At 35.4% G+C, this 17,895-nt stretch overlaps 3 protein-coding genes and 1 non-coding gene across 4 annotated transcripts; 3 read left to right on the forward strand and 1 right to left on the reverse strand.

Moving 5' to 3' along the window:
• Positions 1-21: 21 nt before the first annotated feature.
• On the forward strand, positions 22-6,829 carry LOC108843494 (structural maintenance of chromosomes protein 6A). Its single transcript, XM_018616706.2, is given in 28 exon segments — positions 22-314; positions 454-693; positions 1,032-1,087; positions 1,209-1,295; positions 1,376-1,696; positions 1,971-2,090; positions 2,182-2,316; positions 2,450-2,526; positions 2,621-2,696; positions 2,772-2,846; positions 2,954-3,058; positions 3,236-3,323; positions 3,326-3,401; positions 3,504-3,606; positions 3,707-3,819; positions 4,016-4,217; positions 4,371-4,502; positions 4,591-4,705; positions 4,824-4,909; positions 4,988-5,083; positions 5,171-5,310; positions 5,390-5,492; positions 5,573-5,652; positions 5,747-5,825; positions 5,922-5,979; positions 6,218-6,315; positions 6,406-6,500; positions 6,592-6,829. Coding segments are annotated over 28 exon segments (3,174 nt in total). The 5' UTR covers positions 22-154; the 3' UTR covers positions 6,650-6,829.
• Positions 6,830-6,980: 151 nt separating this feature from the next.
• LOC108820965 (F-box protein At5g07670) lies at positions 6,981-8,726 on the forward strand. The gene is made up of 2 exons (XM_018594014.2): positions 6,981-8,295; positions 8,381-8,726. Exons 1-2 carry the CDS (start codon positions 7,175-7,177, stop codon positions 8,646-8,648), a joined length of 1,389 nt encoding a protein of 462 aa, XP_018449516.1. The 5' UTR covers positions 6,981-7,174; the 3' UTR covers positions 8,649-8,726.
• Positions 8,727-9,197: 471 nt separating this feature from the next.
• TRNAA-AGC (transfer RNA alanine (anticodon AGC)) lies at positions 9,198-9,270 on the reverse strand. The gene has a single exon. It is a non-coding gene; the product is annotated as a tRNA-Ala (tRNA).
• Positions 9,271-14,754: 5,484 nt separating this feature from the next.
• Positions 14,755-16,311, forward strand: LOC108840029 (NAC domain-containing protein 79). Its single transcript, XM_018612842.2, has 3 exons — positions 14,755-15,170; positions 15,267-15,544; positions 15,635-16,311. The coding sequence occupies exons 1-3, from the start codon at positions 14,981-14,983 to the stop codon at positions 16,127-16,129; spliced, it is 963 nt and encodes a 320-aa protein (XP_018468344.1). The 5' UTR covers positions 14,755-14,980; the 3' UTR covers positions 16,130-16,311.
• The last annotated feature ends 1,584 nt before the right edge of the window (positions 16,312-17,895 follow it).

Genomic DNA, 17,895 nt, shown 5'->3' on the forward strand with positions numbered 1-17,895 from the left:
GAATCGAATCCAGAATTTCAATTCAGTTTCCCAAAAAATCAGGTGGCTGACGTGTCAGCTGAGATAAGTGCACACGTGTCTCCTCCTTTTCCCCGCCAATACCATTCACCTCATGAACTCTCTCAAGTAAGAAACCCTAGAGAAAGCGTTAACGATGGATAAGCATGGCGATCCTCGTCAGAGCAACCCTTTCAGCAATCAACCTTCCAGCTCGGGCACGATTCAAAAGATACGCCTCGAGAATTTCATGTGCCACAGTAATCTCGAGATTGAGTTTGGCGAGTGGGTCAATTTCATCACCGGTCAAAACGGAAGTCAGTATTATTTTTTTGTTTCTTACCAAAATCGGCTTGCTTTTTTTATCAGCTTTTCTGTTTGCTGTTAATGAATTTATTTATACACCATCGGGAGTGTTTTTTTTTTTCTTTTTATATTCTTTCGTAACTGTCACAGGCGGTAAGAGTGCGATATTGACTGCTCTATGTGTGGCATTTGGATGTCGAGCCAAGGGGACTCAACGCGCTTCCACGCTCAAAGATTTCATCAAAACTGGTTGCAGCGACGCCCTTGTTCATGTCCAAATGAACAACCAAGGAGATGATGCTTTTAAGCCTCGTGTCTATGGTGATACTCTCGTTATCGAGCGCAGGATCTCTCATTTCGCTAGTTCTACCGTTCTCAAGGATTCTCAAGGTTTAAATCATTTTTCTTTCTTTCTTAAAGCTAGATAATCTATATCAGTCTGGTGTGGCGGCTTACACCTTTGTGTCTCATGTTCTGTGCTTCTGCTTGTTTCAATGTGATTTTATTACTATAGATTTTGGAGGCTATTGACAATTTAGTAAGGATTTATATAACTTTTATTTTTTACAAATTTGGGAGCTTGTATATGTATAAAATTACCTAAAATTTTAGGGCCATAGGCCAATGCTTTACTAGCCCTATGTTCAGGACCGATCCTGATTTTTTGATGAGCCGTTTGTCTACTAATTGATTCACAAGAGGATTTTTGCTTACTTGTGTCGTTCCAGGGAGAAAAATATCAAACAGAAAGGAGGAGCTGCGTGAACTAGTTGAACATTACAATGTGAGCTTTTTTCCCTTTCATTCAAGTTTGAAACTTTTGATCTTATGTATGTTATTTCCAGATTTTAAGTGTTATTGTTGGTATTTGATACCATTTCTTTATTTTACCTTCTTTGGTTTAGATTGATGTTGAGAATCCATGTGTGATTATGAGTCAAGACAAGAGCAGGGAGTTCTTACATTCTGGAAATGACAAAGACAAATTCAAGGTATATCCTGTTCATCTGTATGCTGTGAAGTAAATCTTTTTTTTTTGGTGATATTGTTGCTGAAAGCTTTTGTTTTGTAGTTCTTTTATAAAGCGACCCTTCTTCAGCAAGTGGATGATCTTCTTCTTGGTGTTGACACAAATTTGAAAGCTGCAAGTGCTCTTTTAGATGAGTTGGAGGAGACAATAAAACCAGTAGAAAAAGAGATCAATGAGTTGCTTGGGAAGATAAAGACTATGGAAAAATTTGAAGAAATATATCAACAGGTGCAGTTTTTGAAAAAGAAACTAGCTTGGTCTTGGGTATATGATGTGGATAGGGAGCTCAAGGAACAGAGTGAGAAGCTTATTAAACTCAGAGAACGAGTGCCTACTTGTCAACATAGAATCGACAAGAAACTCGTAAGTCATATGTTCTTTCTTTCACCTCATACTGATTCTGCAGGGGTGCACCACTTGTCCAAGTTTCTCTTGGATGCTTTACAACTGAAGTTTATTACTTGTTAAAGCTTTTAGTTTATTTCTACCCTAAAAAATCCTCATATGTTCATTTATGTGAGGTTGAGCTTCTAAATTGTGTTATTTGCTTACACCATGAAACTTGTATTGTATACACCATCGTAGCATCAATGCATACCTCAACGTACCGCTTTAGTTATCTGACCATTTTATGTAGGGCGAGGTGGAATCTTTAAGGGAAAAGTTGACCAATAAGAAAGCTCAAGTTACATGCCTGATGGATGAATCAACTGCAGTGAAAAGAGAAATAGAGTGTTTGCGGCAATCAGTCAAGACGGTATGTTAAAATTTAGTTTAGTTGGCTTTGAAATTAACTCTGGATTATATACCTTCTTGCACTCTGTAGTTAATATATTTTTTTAGAGCAGGCTACCAGAGAGAAGATTGCTCTAGAAGAAGAACACCGTCATAAGTGCAATAACATCCAGAGGACTAAAGATCGTGTTATGAGGCTTGAACGGCAAATTAAAGATATCGATGAAATGACTATGAGAAGCACACAGGTCCTCTTTATTTATCACTGACATTATCTGTAAAGGGACAAACTAAGATGTTTTCATTTTTAGTGCCCAGTGTTTGGTAGTGTGTGTGTTTATGTATAGTGTATACACGTCTTACAGTCTAATATTGTTGCAGGCTGAACAATCCGAAATCGAAGAAAACCTGAGTCAGTTGAAGCTAGAGGTTGAGAAAGTTAAAGCATCGCTTTCCAGGTCACTATAGTTTTCATTTTTAACTCCTGAGCCCCTTTTTCAATATTTTCTTCTTTTTCTCGCTAAGCATGGATTAAATGAATTACACTTTCAGTTTGAAAGAGGAAGAGAAGATGGTAACTGAAAAAGCATCAGTCATAGAGAAGGAGATAATACTCATAGAGGATACGGTAAGAATCACCACCTTAATGTTGAAGTCTTCAAAATTTATTTACATTCAGTTATTTGACCTTTTTGGCTTCTAGATTAGAGACCGTGAAAAGAAGCAAAGGAGCATAAACACGCACATCAATGATCTCAAGAAACATCAAACAAATAAGGTACTTATCCAGTTGCATAGATTAGACATATAACCAGACTTTACATGTCGTTTTTACTCTTTTGGAGGATGGGAATCATGTGGATAATTTTAAAATTTGGCTGTTAGGTTACCGCATTTGGAGGGGACAAAGTCATTAATCTTTTGCGAGCGATTGAGAGACATCATCGCAGATTTAAAATGCCACCTATTGGCCCGCTTGGTGCTCATGTGGTAAGTTTCTCTTTGATCCTTCCGCACATCTGAGCTCAAAAAAATATAGTCAAGTTAGTTCACATGTTCTCTTAAATGGACCATGCACAGTGTAAAGACAAGCTGACATTTTCTAGTGTACAAAAACATTCTCTGCTGCTTTTGTTTGAGCTCTGCTATTCGTGTGGTTTTTTACAGACATTGGCCAACGGTAATAAATGGGCTTCTGCTGTTGAACAAGCTCTTGGAAATCTCCTGAATGCGTTTATTGTGACCAATCACGAAGATTAACTTTACGAGGCTGTGGAAAGGAAGCTAATTATAACAATCTGAAGATCATCATCTATGACTTTTCAAGACCAAGGTTTAAAATCTGAAAAAAAAATACTTACACTATCTCTGTTTATGTTCTGCTTTGATGAATGAGCTTTAGTTATGTTGAACGGCATGGTAATTGTTTATGCAGGTTAATTATACCAAGGCACATGGTTCCTCAAACGGAACACCCAACTATTCTTTCTGTCTTAAACTCTGAGAATCATACTGTTCTTAACGTCTTAGTGGATGTGGTAATCATATTTACAGATTTTCTCTCTATTTACTAACTTCTTATCCCCCCAACCACTGTGATGAGATTCATTTTCAACTTTGGTTTCTGGATATCTCCAGATGGGTGTGGAGAGGCAAGTGCTCGCAGAGAATTATGAAGTTGGCAAGACAGTCGCCTTTGAGAGAAGGCTCGCACATCTGAAGGATGTTTTCACTATAGATGGATACAGAATGTAAGCAGCCAGTTAGATTTACAAGAACAGTGTGTTTAGAGAGCTAGACAGAGATCTTTTAGATCACTAGGGTCCACTTCTGATATACTGAGAGTTCTTTACTTTATTAGTGGAAAAGCTTAATGTTTATGTTGATTTCAGATGTAGAAGAAGGTATGCGTCTACATAACAATACTGTTCCTGTTCTTGACCTCAGGTTTTCCCGTGGGCCTGTTCAGACAACCCTTCCTCCTCGTGCTCGAAGACCGACTCGGTTGTGTGCTTCTTTTGATGACCAAATCAAGGATCTTGAAGCAGAGGCTTCAAAAGAACAAAGTGAGATACAGGAACGAAAGAGACAAAAGAGGGATGCAGAGGTGAATCTCGAGGGTCTTGAACCGCAAATGCGCAGACTGAAGGTAAACTCGCTGCTGTCTCTTTAGCGTCACCCAGTTTTTTTAATACACTAATGGATACTCCCAATCTTTTGCTGTCTTATCTGGAACATTTCGCTTGTTTTCACTAACCTTAAAAATAACCACTTTGCGTATGTTTTCTTCTTTATGTTGCAGAGACAATGCACCCAACTTGAGAAAGATTTGACAAGGAAGGAGCTTGAGTTGCAGGATCTGAAAAATTCAGTCGCTGCTGAAACCAAAGCTTCATCTACCTCAAGTGTTGATGAACTTCGTCTAGAAATAACGGTTAGTTTTATTGATTGGAACCACTTCATTATCATTTTCCACCCCCATAGCATCATTCCTTAAGCATTTTACGCTTTGTATTTCTCAGAACTCTCAAGAAGAGATAGAGGAGAAGGAATCCGTAATTCAGAAGCTCCAAGACTGCCTGACGGAAGCTGAACTAAAGGCTAGTGAACTTAAAGCTGCATATGAAAGCTTTATCGGTATGTTGGCAGATACATTAAACATCGATCATCTTGATTTACAGACAACTTTGCTTTAATATAGTTCAAGAAAGCAAGCAGTATTTTGACTTTTTTTCCTCCAAAACTTGCATTTTAGAGTCAGCCAAGAGTAAAATTGACATCTTTGAGGAAGCAGAGAATGAGCTGAAAGAGATTGAAAAGGGACTCCAATGCGCAGAAACGGTGCACCCGTCTTTTAAGAGTTTGGTTCTTTACTTGTTTTTTGCAGTTAGAAAACTGAAGTTCTCGGTATTGTTTCAGGAAAAGAACCATTATGAAGGTGTAATGAAGGACAAGGTCTTAGCCGATATTAAAGTGGCTGAAGCTAAATATAAGGAGCTTGAAGCCAAGCGTCTGGTAAGAATAAAATAACGAACAATGCAGTTATTGCTGCTCTTGGATCCATATTTTTTTGATATTTTGGTCAACTGCTGAATTTTTCAGGAAAGTAATGAGAAAGCCTCCATAATATGTCCTGAGAGTGAGATCACTGCTTTGGGTCCTTGGGATGATGAGTCCACGCCTATGCGGCTTACTGCTCAGATTAACAAAACAAATCATAGACTGAAGCGAGAGAGTGACAAGTGCGCATCTCTTTGTTGCCTTGTGATTGTAGCTATACGTTGGAAACTACCCGTTGAATGCATCTTTTTTATGATTCAGGTATTCTGAATCAATCGATGACCTGAGGATTACGCTAGAGGAAAAAGAACACAAGATTGGGAGAAAACGCAAAACTTACAAGAGCTTCCGAGAAAAACTCAAGGTATATATTGTTTTCTGTATCCAAAGTTTCAATAAATATATGGCCAATTCATTTAATGTGGAGAAACACTGTTTGATCAGGTCTGCAAAGATGCGGTAGATTCACGGTGGAAGAAGCTCCAACACAATAAATATGCTGCGACACGCGTATTAACTTGGGGGTATGAATTGTTTTGTTCATTATTGCGAATTACATTGGATAGTTTTGAGCTCTCTCTCTTGACCTTTCCTTTGGTTTGGCTATCTTCAAAGCAGATTCAACAATCAGTTAGCAAAGAAAGGAATCAGCGGAAAAATCAAGGTCTCTTATGAAGACAAAACTTTGTCCATAGCGGTAAGTAGCAACATAATGCTACATTTTGACATCTTGATGCGTTCTATATTATTTACTTTAATCAACTGGTAGATGTCGTTTTTTATTCTTCAACAGGTTAAGATGCCTCAAGATGCATCAAGCAGAGGTGTTCGAGACACTAGAGGGCTTTCAGGTCTGCCTCTCTACTCAATTTGAATTTAAGACATCAAAGTCTCACATTTGAAACTTAGTACAAGGTTGTTCTAAACATGGTTTCAACACATGAGTTTAAGTGTTTAAAAGCCCTTGAAGATGAAACGTAAAACGTTTACCGACAAACATTCTATGTTCTCCTACATTTGACTACCTTATTGCTAAGCTTCCTCCTTTGAGAGGTTGATCAAATCCCACCTCGTGTCATAAAATTGCAGGTGGAGAACGGTCTTTCTCGACTCTAGGCTTTACATTAGCTCTCCACGACATGACTGAGGCCCCAGTTCGAGCAATGGACGAGTTTGATGTGTTCATGGTAATCTCCACATCACTCATAACAACATTGCATTTTGTCATATGCCTTTTCTATAGCCTGCTTAGCTGTTTATGGCAAAATAATATTCAGGACGCAGTGAGCAGGAAAATAAGCTTGGACACATTGGTTGATTTTGCATTGGAAAAAGGTTCACAGTGGATGTTCATCACTCCTCATGATATCAGGTAACGATAATAACTTGTTCGGACTTAGTGAAGCAAACACCAGAGTATATAGTATTGTAATCTCTTCTTTTTTTTTCTTTGGCAATGACAGTATGGTGAAGTCACATGAAAGGATAAAGAAGCAACAAATGGCTGCTCCTCGTTCTTAATTTAAAAAAAAAAAAATCTCTTTTTTTTGTTGTATAAATTCCATCTCACAAACCCAAAAAGAAAATCTAATTGTAATGGGTGATTGAATGAAGCTGCTCTGCTATCATCATCCACTTACTAATTTTAATTTTTGTACTTTTCTATCCATATTTATTGAAATTTTCCTTTTTGTCAGCATCTATTAATAGAAATCATTAAAAAAATTAATAAAATCTAGTGGCCTTCATGTTTTTGGATCAGAAAGAGTGAGAGTGACAGGTTACACTATACACACGAGAGAAAGACAAAACTAAAATATTCTCTTTTAAAAAAAAAACCAAAATTCACTAAAACAAATTAGAGGTTGCAAGTTTCCGCAAAGCTTCAAACTTTCCAGTTAATTTGCAGAAAAATCAGTGAAAGTTTTCATCTTTCCTAGAAAAATTAGTGAAAGTTTTAATCTTTCTCGGGAAAGTGAACCCATTTTCCAGGGAAAAGCATCAAATTAAGGAACGGTTGCACAGAGAATGTGAACAGCAGAAACGATGTCGTTTTTGCCGAAGAAGAAGAAGGAGACGAGTCCAGTATCGCCATTGAACAGACGAAGAGCAAGCTGGTCAGAGCTTTGGGTTAACCATCACACCCACCATTTACTCTCTTCTCCTCCTCCTCCTCAAATCCCCAAATCCGATTCCTGCCAAAAAACCGATCTCACCCTCCTCTTGCCCGACCTCACCCTCCTCGCAATCATCTCCAAGGTCCCTTCACCTCACCGAAAGACTCTCTCTTTGGTCTGCCAGAGATGGCTGAGACTCCACGGCGGGCTCGTACGGACGGTTAAGGTATCCGATTGGAGGTTCCTCGAGTCTGGTCGGCTCGTCACTAGGTTTCCTAATCTGGACAACGTTGATTTGGTAACTGTCGGAGGGTTAGTTTCGTTTACTGTTGGTGGTGTAGGGTCTTCTTATTACCAAAGTCTGAGCTTTATTGAAGAGGAGGAGAGACTCTCGCTGTCTGTTGATGAGGTCGATAGAGGGCTCAGAGCTCTCGCATCCGGCTGCTCTAATCTCAGGAGACTCGCGGTGGGGAACGCTAGCGAGTTAGGGTTGTTGAGCGTGGCTGAAGCGTGTACGAGGTTGCAAGAGCTTGAACTCCATAATTGTTCCGACAGTGTTTTGCTTGGAGTTGGCGCGTTTGAGAATCTGCAGATACTGAGATTGGTTGGGAGCGGTTTGGTTTCGGATATCGGTTTGATGATCTTGGCTCAAGGGTGTAGGAGGCTTGTGAAGCTTGAGCTCGTTGGATGCGGAGGAGGGTTTGATGGGGTTAGAGAGATAGGGGAGTGTTGTCAGATGCTTGAGGAGTTTGCTGTTTGTGATCATAAGATGGAAGCTGGTTGGGTTGGTGGTCTTGGGTATTGTGAGAATCTCAAGACTCTGAAGCTAGTTTCTTGTAAGAAGATTGATCATGGTCTTGGTCTTGGTCTAGGTGAGTGTTTGAGTCGTTCTTGTCCTGCGTTGGAGAGGTTACACTTGGAGAAGTGTCAGTTGAGAGATAAGAGTACAGTGAAGGATTTGTTTAAGATGTGTGAAGCAGCGAGAGAGGTTGTTTTTCAAGACTGTTGGGGATTGGATGATGATATCTTCAACTTAGCAATGGCTTTTGGGTACTAAACAAAAAAAAACTAATCTTCTTTCTTATATATGTTTTGAGGTTTGAATGTTCTGTTGTTATGATGTGGCTTTTTGCAGAAGAGTGAAGCTTTTGTATCTAGAAGGATGCTCATTGCTAACAACATCAGGTCTAGAATCAGTGATTCTACATTGGCATGAGCTTGAACATCTGAAAGTGGTTTCTTGCAAGAACGTGAAAGATTCAGAGATCTCTCCGTTGCTCTCAGCTTTGTTCTCTGACTTGGTAGAGTTGCAGTGGAGACCAGACACCAGATCACATCTCTGGTTGAACCTTACAGATTCTGGAATTGGGAATAGAGGTGGAAAGTTTTTCAAGAAAACATAGAAAGTTTTATATTTTTCCAACACTGTAAACTGTTTCTCTTGCATACTTATTTAGAATCATTCTTAAGTTTTTTTTTTTCTTCTTCTTTTTCTTGTTGAGCAACAAAGTAGCAATTGCTAACTATAGAGAACAGTGTTATTTTCTAAAGGCTGGCACAAGTATCTCCGATGCAATACAGAAAATGTTACAAAAAGGAAAAAAAGAAATAGAAACCAGACACTTGATCACATCTTTGGTTGAGCATTACAGAGACTGGAATTGGAAATATAAATGAAAAGTTTTTCAGCAAAACATGGAAAATGGTGAAAAGATTTTCAAGAAAACATAGAAAGTTCTATTTTCCAACACTGAAAACTGTTTCTTTCAATATCTTTTTAGAAACTTTTCAAAGCTTTTTTTCTTCTTGAAAAACAAAGTAGCAATTGCTAACTATAAAGAAGTGTTATTTTCTAAAATCTGATCACAGTATTTGAATATTTATCAATGCTATTTAGGGTATCTCTGAGCTTGTGGACATAATAGAGAAAATATGGCAAAAGAGGAAAAAGATGGAGATGCGGGGTATCGATCCCCGTACCTCTCGCATGCTAAGCGAGCGCTCTACCATCTGAGCTACATCCCCATTGTTGATTTAGCTATGCATGACAAATAAATATCGTTTCAATGTTTTTAAACTATAATAAGCAAGTGTTAATAAATCATTACATATATACGTTTTGAACCTTTTCTAAAGTTATAAAGAACCATATAAAAATATTTATGTATTCCCTGAATGTGAAATGTGTACATGTGAGGTCCAGTTATATGCAATGTAGCCTAATTAGGCCAGTAAACAATATAATGGTGTTACAACTTGAATTAGGTTTTCTTAAGTGGTTTAGGTTCATCCATATATACATATATCATTCTTTTTCGTTTTAAACCAAGAATATCACATGGGTCGGCTATGTTCCAAGGCAGACAATTTTCATTTTTGGTACTTGTAAGAATGTATAATGTAGAGTTTCTTATGATAATAATGTGGGGTTCCCAAATAATCTCAATATGTGCATGTGATATACCGGACAACCTCGTTATTTTTCTTCTTTATCAGATTGTATTTGATAAGTTAAACATGTTGTAATAATAGGTACAAATGGCCTTTTTTTTAGGGAAGAGTTAACTAACTTTTTTCCTTCTCTAATTTATTTTGATGGAAAACATCAATAATTCAGAGATCTGTATATATGGAAGTGCCAATCTCTATTTCTCTAACAAACGTATATAAAAATCACACTTTAAATTTTTTTGACACACATACACTAATTAATATAGTAACAAAGCCTGCATAAAACGGTAGAAAACTTGAAAAGATATGATTTTTTTACGGACACTTTATGTCTTATGATTTACATCATAAGACACTTCCTGCTGGCCAGATACTTTACTCATGGTTATTGTCTTTCATGCCCCTAAACTAACTCACCTAACCACACTACTAACTAGAGAAAACTAACCATAATTCAATTATTTTAATATATTTTTTCTTTTATCCACAAACACACAGAATATAGTTTCTCTCTCCATTGTTGATTTCAAATCGAAGATTCATTTTTCCTTTTCCAACATCTAAACCCAAATTTCAATCTTTCTCCAAATCCAGATTTACCTTAGATTTTAATTACGATGATTCTAATTTCAATCACTTTTCCAATTTTGTAAACTCTAATTACGATGATTGACTATCATCCTCTTTCTGCCGTCGAATAACAAGAAGAAATCAGAAGCGTACAACATGAAAAAATCTGGTGTAGTCGTTGGTGCTAGAGCTGCTTCGATTCTCTTAGAGTTGATGGAGTAGCTGTTTGGTGAAAGTTTGCTAATTTTGTTGGGATTGAGAGAGCACTTTGAGGAGTATCATCTGTGCAGTTTCCATGAGTAAAGATGTTTAAAGAGTCTCCTTTGTCCAAATTCACCGATGTAAGCTACTTCTTGAAAAGGTTGTGCTTTTATAAGTGTGTAAAACATATAGTTTAATTTGTTTAGATGTGGAATTTGAGAAAGTTTGGTATGTTTTTTAGTGTGGTTGTGGTAGTTTTTAAAATGGATAATTTGCAAAGACTTTGTTTTTCTTTGGAATTTGTTCTTCGTAGAATGATAAACCTTTGAAAGGTTTTTGTTCTCATGTATTTTTTTTGTACATGAACACATTTTTCTATCCACATTTTTCATGTCCACATATTTTATATAATCTTTTTAAAATATATAAAATATATATAGGAAAGTGGATCTTAAAATGTAGATAAAAAGAAATTACAATCTATTGTGAAATTATATTTGTTTTATACATATTAATTTTTAAAGAAAAGCAAATAAAAACATTTGATAGGATGAATAATAATAAAAACTTAAAATAAAAAAAGAAAGAAAATAAACGGCTACAAAGACATCTGACTTTTCTACAAAGACATAAAAAACAAATTAAAATGTGAACTCTGTACAAGTCAATATTTTCTCCGTTCATATTTCTGTATCCATGTCCACAATCTAGTCATAATGTTTAGGAGGAAAAACCATTAAAAACATAACTTCCGATCTCTTTAAACAAGATTTATTCACAAGAAATGTTTTTTTTTCTAAGTTTCTTTAACGCTACGAACCAGCTCAGTATGTGTGGATACTTTCATGGATGGTGCTATTGATCAGCTGAGACAGAATGCTACCAAGGCTAGGAATGCGTCTTATCTTAGTAGTTGTCTTATCTTAGTATCAACTTTCAGGGATGAATGTGTCTTATCTTAGTATCAGCTTTCTTCTTGCATGTTTGTTAGACTTTTGGTACTTTGTTTGCAAGATAATAGTAGTTTAGGTGCTGGAATGCGTATATAAATTGATGGAATTTCCTTTGTGACTATCAAGTCAGAGTACAACCATAAAATTCATGAAAATTTTTGATTTAGGTTCGATGTTTTGGTTTAAAATTTTGATTGCAGAAACCAAATAATTGTGTTGATCACCGGCCGTAATCTTGACCACAAATAACCGTCCACATATTACCGTCCACATGGACATATCTACATGAATATTAAGCATGCTTGTCCACAAATATCCATCCACACACACTTAATACGTAGCCTTGTTTAAATTTGAGTTTCAACACCATTTACGTGTACACAATTCCTCCATCCATATTTCCTTAGTAAGCAAAACTCTTCTCCACTCTATGTCTCCACTTCTTCGGTCCATGTTTTCTCCATCCACACTTTTTATGTCCACAAAATAATTATTAAACAAATTATAATTTTGTAAAATATCAATATATATATATGGATGTCAAAACAAAGAGAAAAAAGTATACATTTTTATTTTGTATGTTATATATGTTACTATGTATTAGATAAGAAAATAATGAAATAAAAAATAGGATGGGATAACTTCAAAAAAAAATTACAATAACGTGAACCGTCGGATTGACCTTCCGATTACGATTTTGTGGCCCAAAAAATTACAAACACGTTTCCTCTTTATGTTTTGGTCCCCACAAGGTCCAATAAAAGAATAATAAAAACTAATTCAGCTCTTTCATCGCTTAACCAAGGGAGAGGGATAAAAATGTCAAAACACGAGGAGAGGAGAAGAAAAAAGTGCCTGGCCAGCGGGAAGTGCCTAAATGTGATAAAAAAAAGAAAATTGTGTCCGTCGAAGTACGTATATGATCTTTTCTAATAGTTGATCTAATAACGATACATTTTAGACTTATTGCCTAGTAGATCTGATATCCTTAAAGATTATGATTTATGAGCCACTATATGATTAATACCGCCGGTTGCAATCATCATGCAAGACTCATAAAATGTGTAAAATGCGTCTACTAAAGTCTTACATCCTTTCCTATAGTTTTTTCTTTATCCATCTTGTCTACATCTCATGTATCGTACAGCCATATTTACTCTTCTTTTTTCTGTGTTCGTTCGAAGAGATGCACCCAAGAATGGCTATGCTCTTAATCGACTCTCGTAGCCACTAACGGCCATATAACTCCCGAGCAGTACTTCCCAACAAGGTCAACCATCGCTACATCGATAATTACTTGATTAGCTTTCATTTTCACTACGTGTCCATTTATAAATGGTTAATAGCTGGCATCTAACATAGTTTATGTGTGATTAGAATCGGCATGACGTTGCAGATGTGGACAAGTTGACTATACTAAGGAAGTCTTTGGGATCACTCGAGAAACAGCCATACACGTGGTCTTGTCTTATTAGATATATTTCCTTAAATAGAAATATTAGTAGTTTTCGTACCAACCTAATTTGCAACATTTTCTATAAGTAGAATGTTAATTTATTAGACGACCAAATCTTATTGGATCTGTTCTTTCCTCACCCCCACGATTTATTGATTAGAATATTATCGTCTGATCCACTATTTTGACAGACAAGTTTGTCATTACTCCTGGATTTAAAATTAGAATGAGATTAATTTAAGAATTTCTTGTAAGATCGTAGGGATTATCACCTTTATAGTAAAGAAGAAGCCTATTACGATTGGTACTTTACTTTAACGGGGTAAAGTTTTTTACAGAAAAATAACTTTGATAGTTCATTCTAAACGTATATGGTTTCCGTATTTACTATGTATGCACAGATATACGGTGTGATACGTATTTTGTTTTTCTATCCGAAACTACATTATCATCTGTCACCCCCCCCCCCATTTGGTCTAATAAATGAAAAACATTTTATTTTATTTGAGGGAATGTAATTATATAAGTAAAGAATACACCTTTGAAATTTTCTAATTATTCTGTGCATAATGGAAGCACCCTCCTCACCTTGATACACCGGAAAGTTTTCTGACATATGTTAAATAATTTATAAAAAATTATCGGAAAAAAAAGAGGAGATTAACCACGAAAGTTTGTAAGTTTGAGCGCAAAGTGTTAGTGTCCATGCGCTCCTGAGTTGAGTTCGATCAGAAGGGGAATTTATATTGTGTCTTTCAAAGAACTTATTTTCTCGACCTATATCCTTAGCCTAGAACCACCAAAAAAACAAAAGAAAAAGGAGATTATATTTGATTCAATGAACATAATAGTTTGCACAAGAAGAAAAAATAGTTAACTAGACGAGTTAGTCTGGTGGTGAACGGCTTGCAACTGTAAGTACGATCCCGGGTTCGATTCATGTTGGTCACGGTATGATTTAGGCCTCCTTTTAAGGGGTACAGATACATGCTGGTATCGGATCTAAGGGAGATTAAGGCCGAAGGTCCGAATACATCCTAGCAAATCAAAGAAAAAAAATAGTTTAAGTCAGTTTTGACCTTTTTACCTCGTTAGGCACCGTTAGTCAACAGTAAAATAACACCCATTTGACAGATAATCAAACAAAATTAAAGAACCCTAATAGTAACAGCAGAAACACCATTTGTCAATCATATTCATGCCTTTCTGGCGAGCTGTACTTAATTAATCAATATTAAAATATTATGGAATTTTAATAAATGATGTCGAGTCATCAGAATTTCAAATAGCAATTACTTGTAGTGACATGCACTGACCTCTTCGTCAAAGTTTTTAAAAATCACTGAATTTGATGAATACTGAAAAACGCTTATAATCATAACTCTCTTGAATCACATAAATATAACTTCATAATTTAATTTTACTCACTGACAGTAACATTATTCAATGTATAACTTAACAACGAAAAAAAGATCGGTTGTTCTCTGAATTTTCGTTATAACGTTAATAATTATTGTTCTAAAAAAACGTTAATAATTATTCTCAAATCTCGACGAGTTATATTCAATCATTCAAAGAACCAAAAAGGCAAAAACTAAGTCAAGTCCATTAATTAATATATCCGAATATAGTTTTAGCAATTTCATTTCAATTATAATTACTTTTTTTTAAAGCAGAAAAGGTTTCTTTTAGAAAAGAGAAAGTGCTAAACAACCTAGCCAAGTTGCGTTACATGCTACGTATCTTCCTCCTCTCACAAAATAAGGACACATAATTATTTTTATTTCATTTCATACACATAAAATTTGTATATATTGATAAAACGATCATTTTCGTCAAAAGAAATTCTATCTTTCGAGTTCCATTTAGTTCCCTTCCTTTTTAGTTCCTCTCCATAACTTCTCTTTTCACACCTACTCTCTCTCTCTACATTTATATCTATATATATATTCTCTGAACCCTTCTCTTGTAAACATTCAAGATCAGATAGAAAAACTTTTGAGAAACACACCTTTTCTATCAAATAAGATTTTGTTTTTGTTGCTGGATCAGATATTTGCTTTTCTTCTAGGGTTTAAAGATTGCTTGGGTGATAAAAAAAAAGATGGAAACTTTTGGTGGGTTTCACAAGGAAGATGATGAGCAGATGGTTTTGCCTCCTGGGTTTAGGTTTCATCCAACAGACGAAGAACTCATCACCCACTATCTTCACAACAAGGTTCTCAACATTGATTTCTCAGCTAAAGCTATTGGTGAAGTGGATTTGAACAAAGCTGAGCCATGGGAGTTGCCATGTAGGTTCAAACAAACCAATTCTTTTTAACATCTCAGCTCTAAAAAAACATTGTTCTTAAGATTCTTATGTGTTTTTGATTTGTTTTGGTTAATAGATAAAGCAAAAATGGGTGAGAAAGAATGGTACTTCTTCTGTGTGAGGGATAGAAAGTATCCAACCGGTTTGAGGACTAACCGGGCAACTCAAGCCGGTTACTGGAAGGCTACAGGGAAGGATAAGGAGATCTTCAGAGGCAAATCACTAGTTGGTATGAAGAAAACACTTGTTTTCTACAGAGGAAGAGCTCCAAAAGGGCAGAAAACAAATTGGGTGATGCATGAGTATAGGCTTGATGGGAAACTCTCTGCTCACAACTTGCCCAAAACCGCCAAGGTAAACCTAGAATCCAATCTTTGCTCTGTTTCTTGCTCTGTTCTTGCTTTTGTTTGATAGATTTTTTTTTGGTTTGGTTCCATTTGGCAGAATGAATGGGTGATATGCAGAGTGTTTCACAAAACTGCTGGAGGCAAGAAGATCCCTATTTCAACTTTAATCCAAATTGGTTCTTATGGAGGTTCTAGCTTACCACCTTTAAATGATTCTTCACCATACAGCAATGACAAAACCAAGACCGAACAGAGTTACGTGCCCTGCTTCTCCAACCAAACTGAAACCAGAGGAACACTACTCAATTACTTCAGCAACAACCCTGCCCTTTGCTCGATTCCACTATACCAACCTCAATCTCTCCATGTTTCTGATCCGGTTCTTACTCAAGAACAATCGGTTTCTCAAGCCATGTTTGAGAACAACAGAAGGCAGAGCTTCAAAACGTTGAGTGTTTCGCAGGAAACTGGAGTTTCTAATACCGATATATCATCATCAAATATTGAATATGGGAGGAAAGGATTCGATCATCAAGAAGTTCCATCTTCCTCCACCGGTCCGGTCGATCTTGAACCATTCTGGAGTTACTGAAGATTCAAAAACATCAAAAGTTCATTATCTTAGGTCACAAGTAAGAAGAACTTCGCAGAAGTTTTATCTTCTAAGCGTGGTGTGCCAAGTTTGTATAGATTATTATTATATCAATGCTTCCCACTCTTTAGTATGTTCTATTATTATTATATATTCAACTAATATTTGATATTAGAGAGAAGACAAAAAAGCCAACTGATTTCGTTAAATCTTTGTTTCTTCAAAAGTTTTCACTGATTATTGTTCCCACGGATACTATCTAATCAAACATATAGCTACTCTCTTTTTGCTGCCGTTGCCGCCAAAATGTTCACGTTTCAAGTCGTTCATAAACATAGCAGACGTCTTGTGGAACCTAGCTAGCTAGCTTAGTACTATTTATATTCCTTATACTGGACTTATTATCAAAGTCAATCTTATCTAAAATAATGAAAAAAAAAATGAATAACAGAAGAATTAACTGATCAATGTTATTGATAGCACGCCAAATCTCGAAAGAAAAAGAGACAGATATTACATTTTGATATCAATTCCATGTTTGAAGGTAATATCATCATCAAACATAATTTCCATGTGAATGAAGCAAAAAATCTCGCAGGAAATAATAATTCTATAAAAAAGTTTACAAAAAGACTAATTCTATAAAAATGAATGGTTTAATGTTTCATGTATGTAATTACTACTTTTAAAGAACTAAATATATATTCCTAAAATACTATAACACATGAACAGCACTTTTTATTCCATCTGCTTTTGAAGTAAAGGGATCATCTAAGTAGTTTCGTTGCTTCGATTCTCTTTAATTTTCCATGAAGAATCTATTCTGTTATAAAGTTGTTACGCGTGATGTATGAAATGTACATATACACGTATACTAATATCATTCTTTGAGCAGCTTTTCACTAGCTAATATTATCTTGAAATCTATATACTTTTGACTAAGAATATACTGTTCACAAATTTATAAGATAAAACCGGTCATGATAATAACTGCTGATACCTTTACAAAATTGATAGACCATAGGATAAGATATCATATACATACTCAATGATTCATGAAATACATGATACTAGATTTTGACCCGCGCTTGGAAGCGCGGAATATTTTACGATAAAAAATTTCACTAATAATATAACAAATATTTTGGTAATTTTAAAGAGTGAATTTAGAATATTTTTGCATTTAAATCAGTGTTTTAATTCAATCCGATTGTAATTATACCGGTTAATCCGGAGATCTGACAATTCAATTTTAGGTTTTTAAAATATTCATATTTAAAAAAAATTATTAAAATCCGAGACTAACCGATTGAACTGTTGGATGACCGATATGTAATCTAATTTGATTTAAATTATAATAGTTTCATAATTTGTAATCTTATAATCCAAATTTTAAACTTTATTATTTTGCAATTTATGAAATTATGACGTTTTTACAAAATTTTAAAGAGAAAATGATAGATATAAAATAACTAAGATTAATTATTGTATTGTTTGGAAACATTGATAGTAGTATAAAAAATATATTGTTTGGAAACATTGATAGTAGTATAAAAAAATGAACATTAATGATTTAATGTAGGTTTAACTATAAAGTATAAAAGTGTATTTAATTTAAAAACTTACAAAATAAATGTTAAGTCCAACAGAATGTTTCTGTTTTAATAAGATAGACGATAATATGACTGTACGTAAAAGCTGTACAAAACTAACTAATTTGGGTTTTCTAAAAAAATAATTTACAGTAGTAACTAAGCTCACGTGTT

The sequence above is a fragment of the Raphanus sativus genome, chromosome 2, assembly GCF_000801105.2.
Source record: "Raphanus sativus cultivar WK10039 chromosome 2, ASM80110v3, whole genome shotgun sequence".
Lineage (NCBI taxonomy): Eukaryota > Viridiplantae > Streptophyta > Magnoliopsida > Brassicales > Brassicaceae > Raphanus > Raphanus sativus.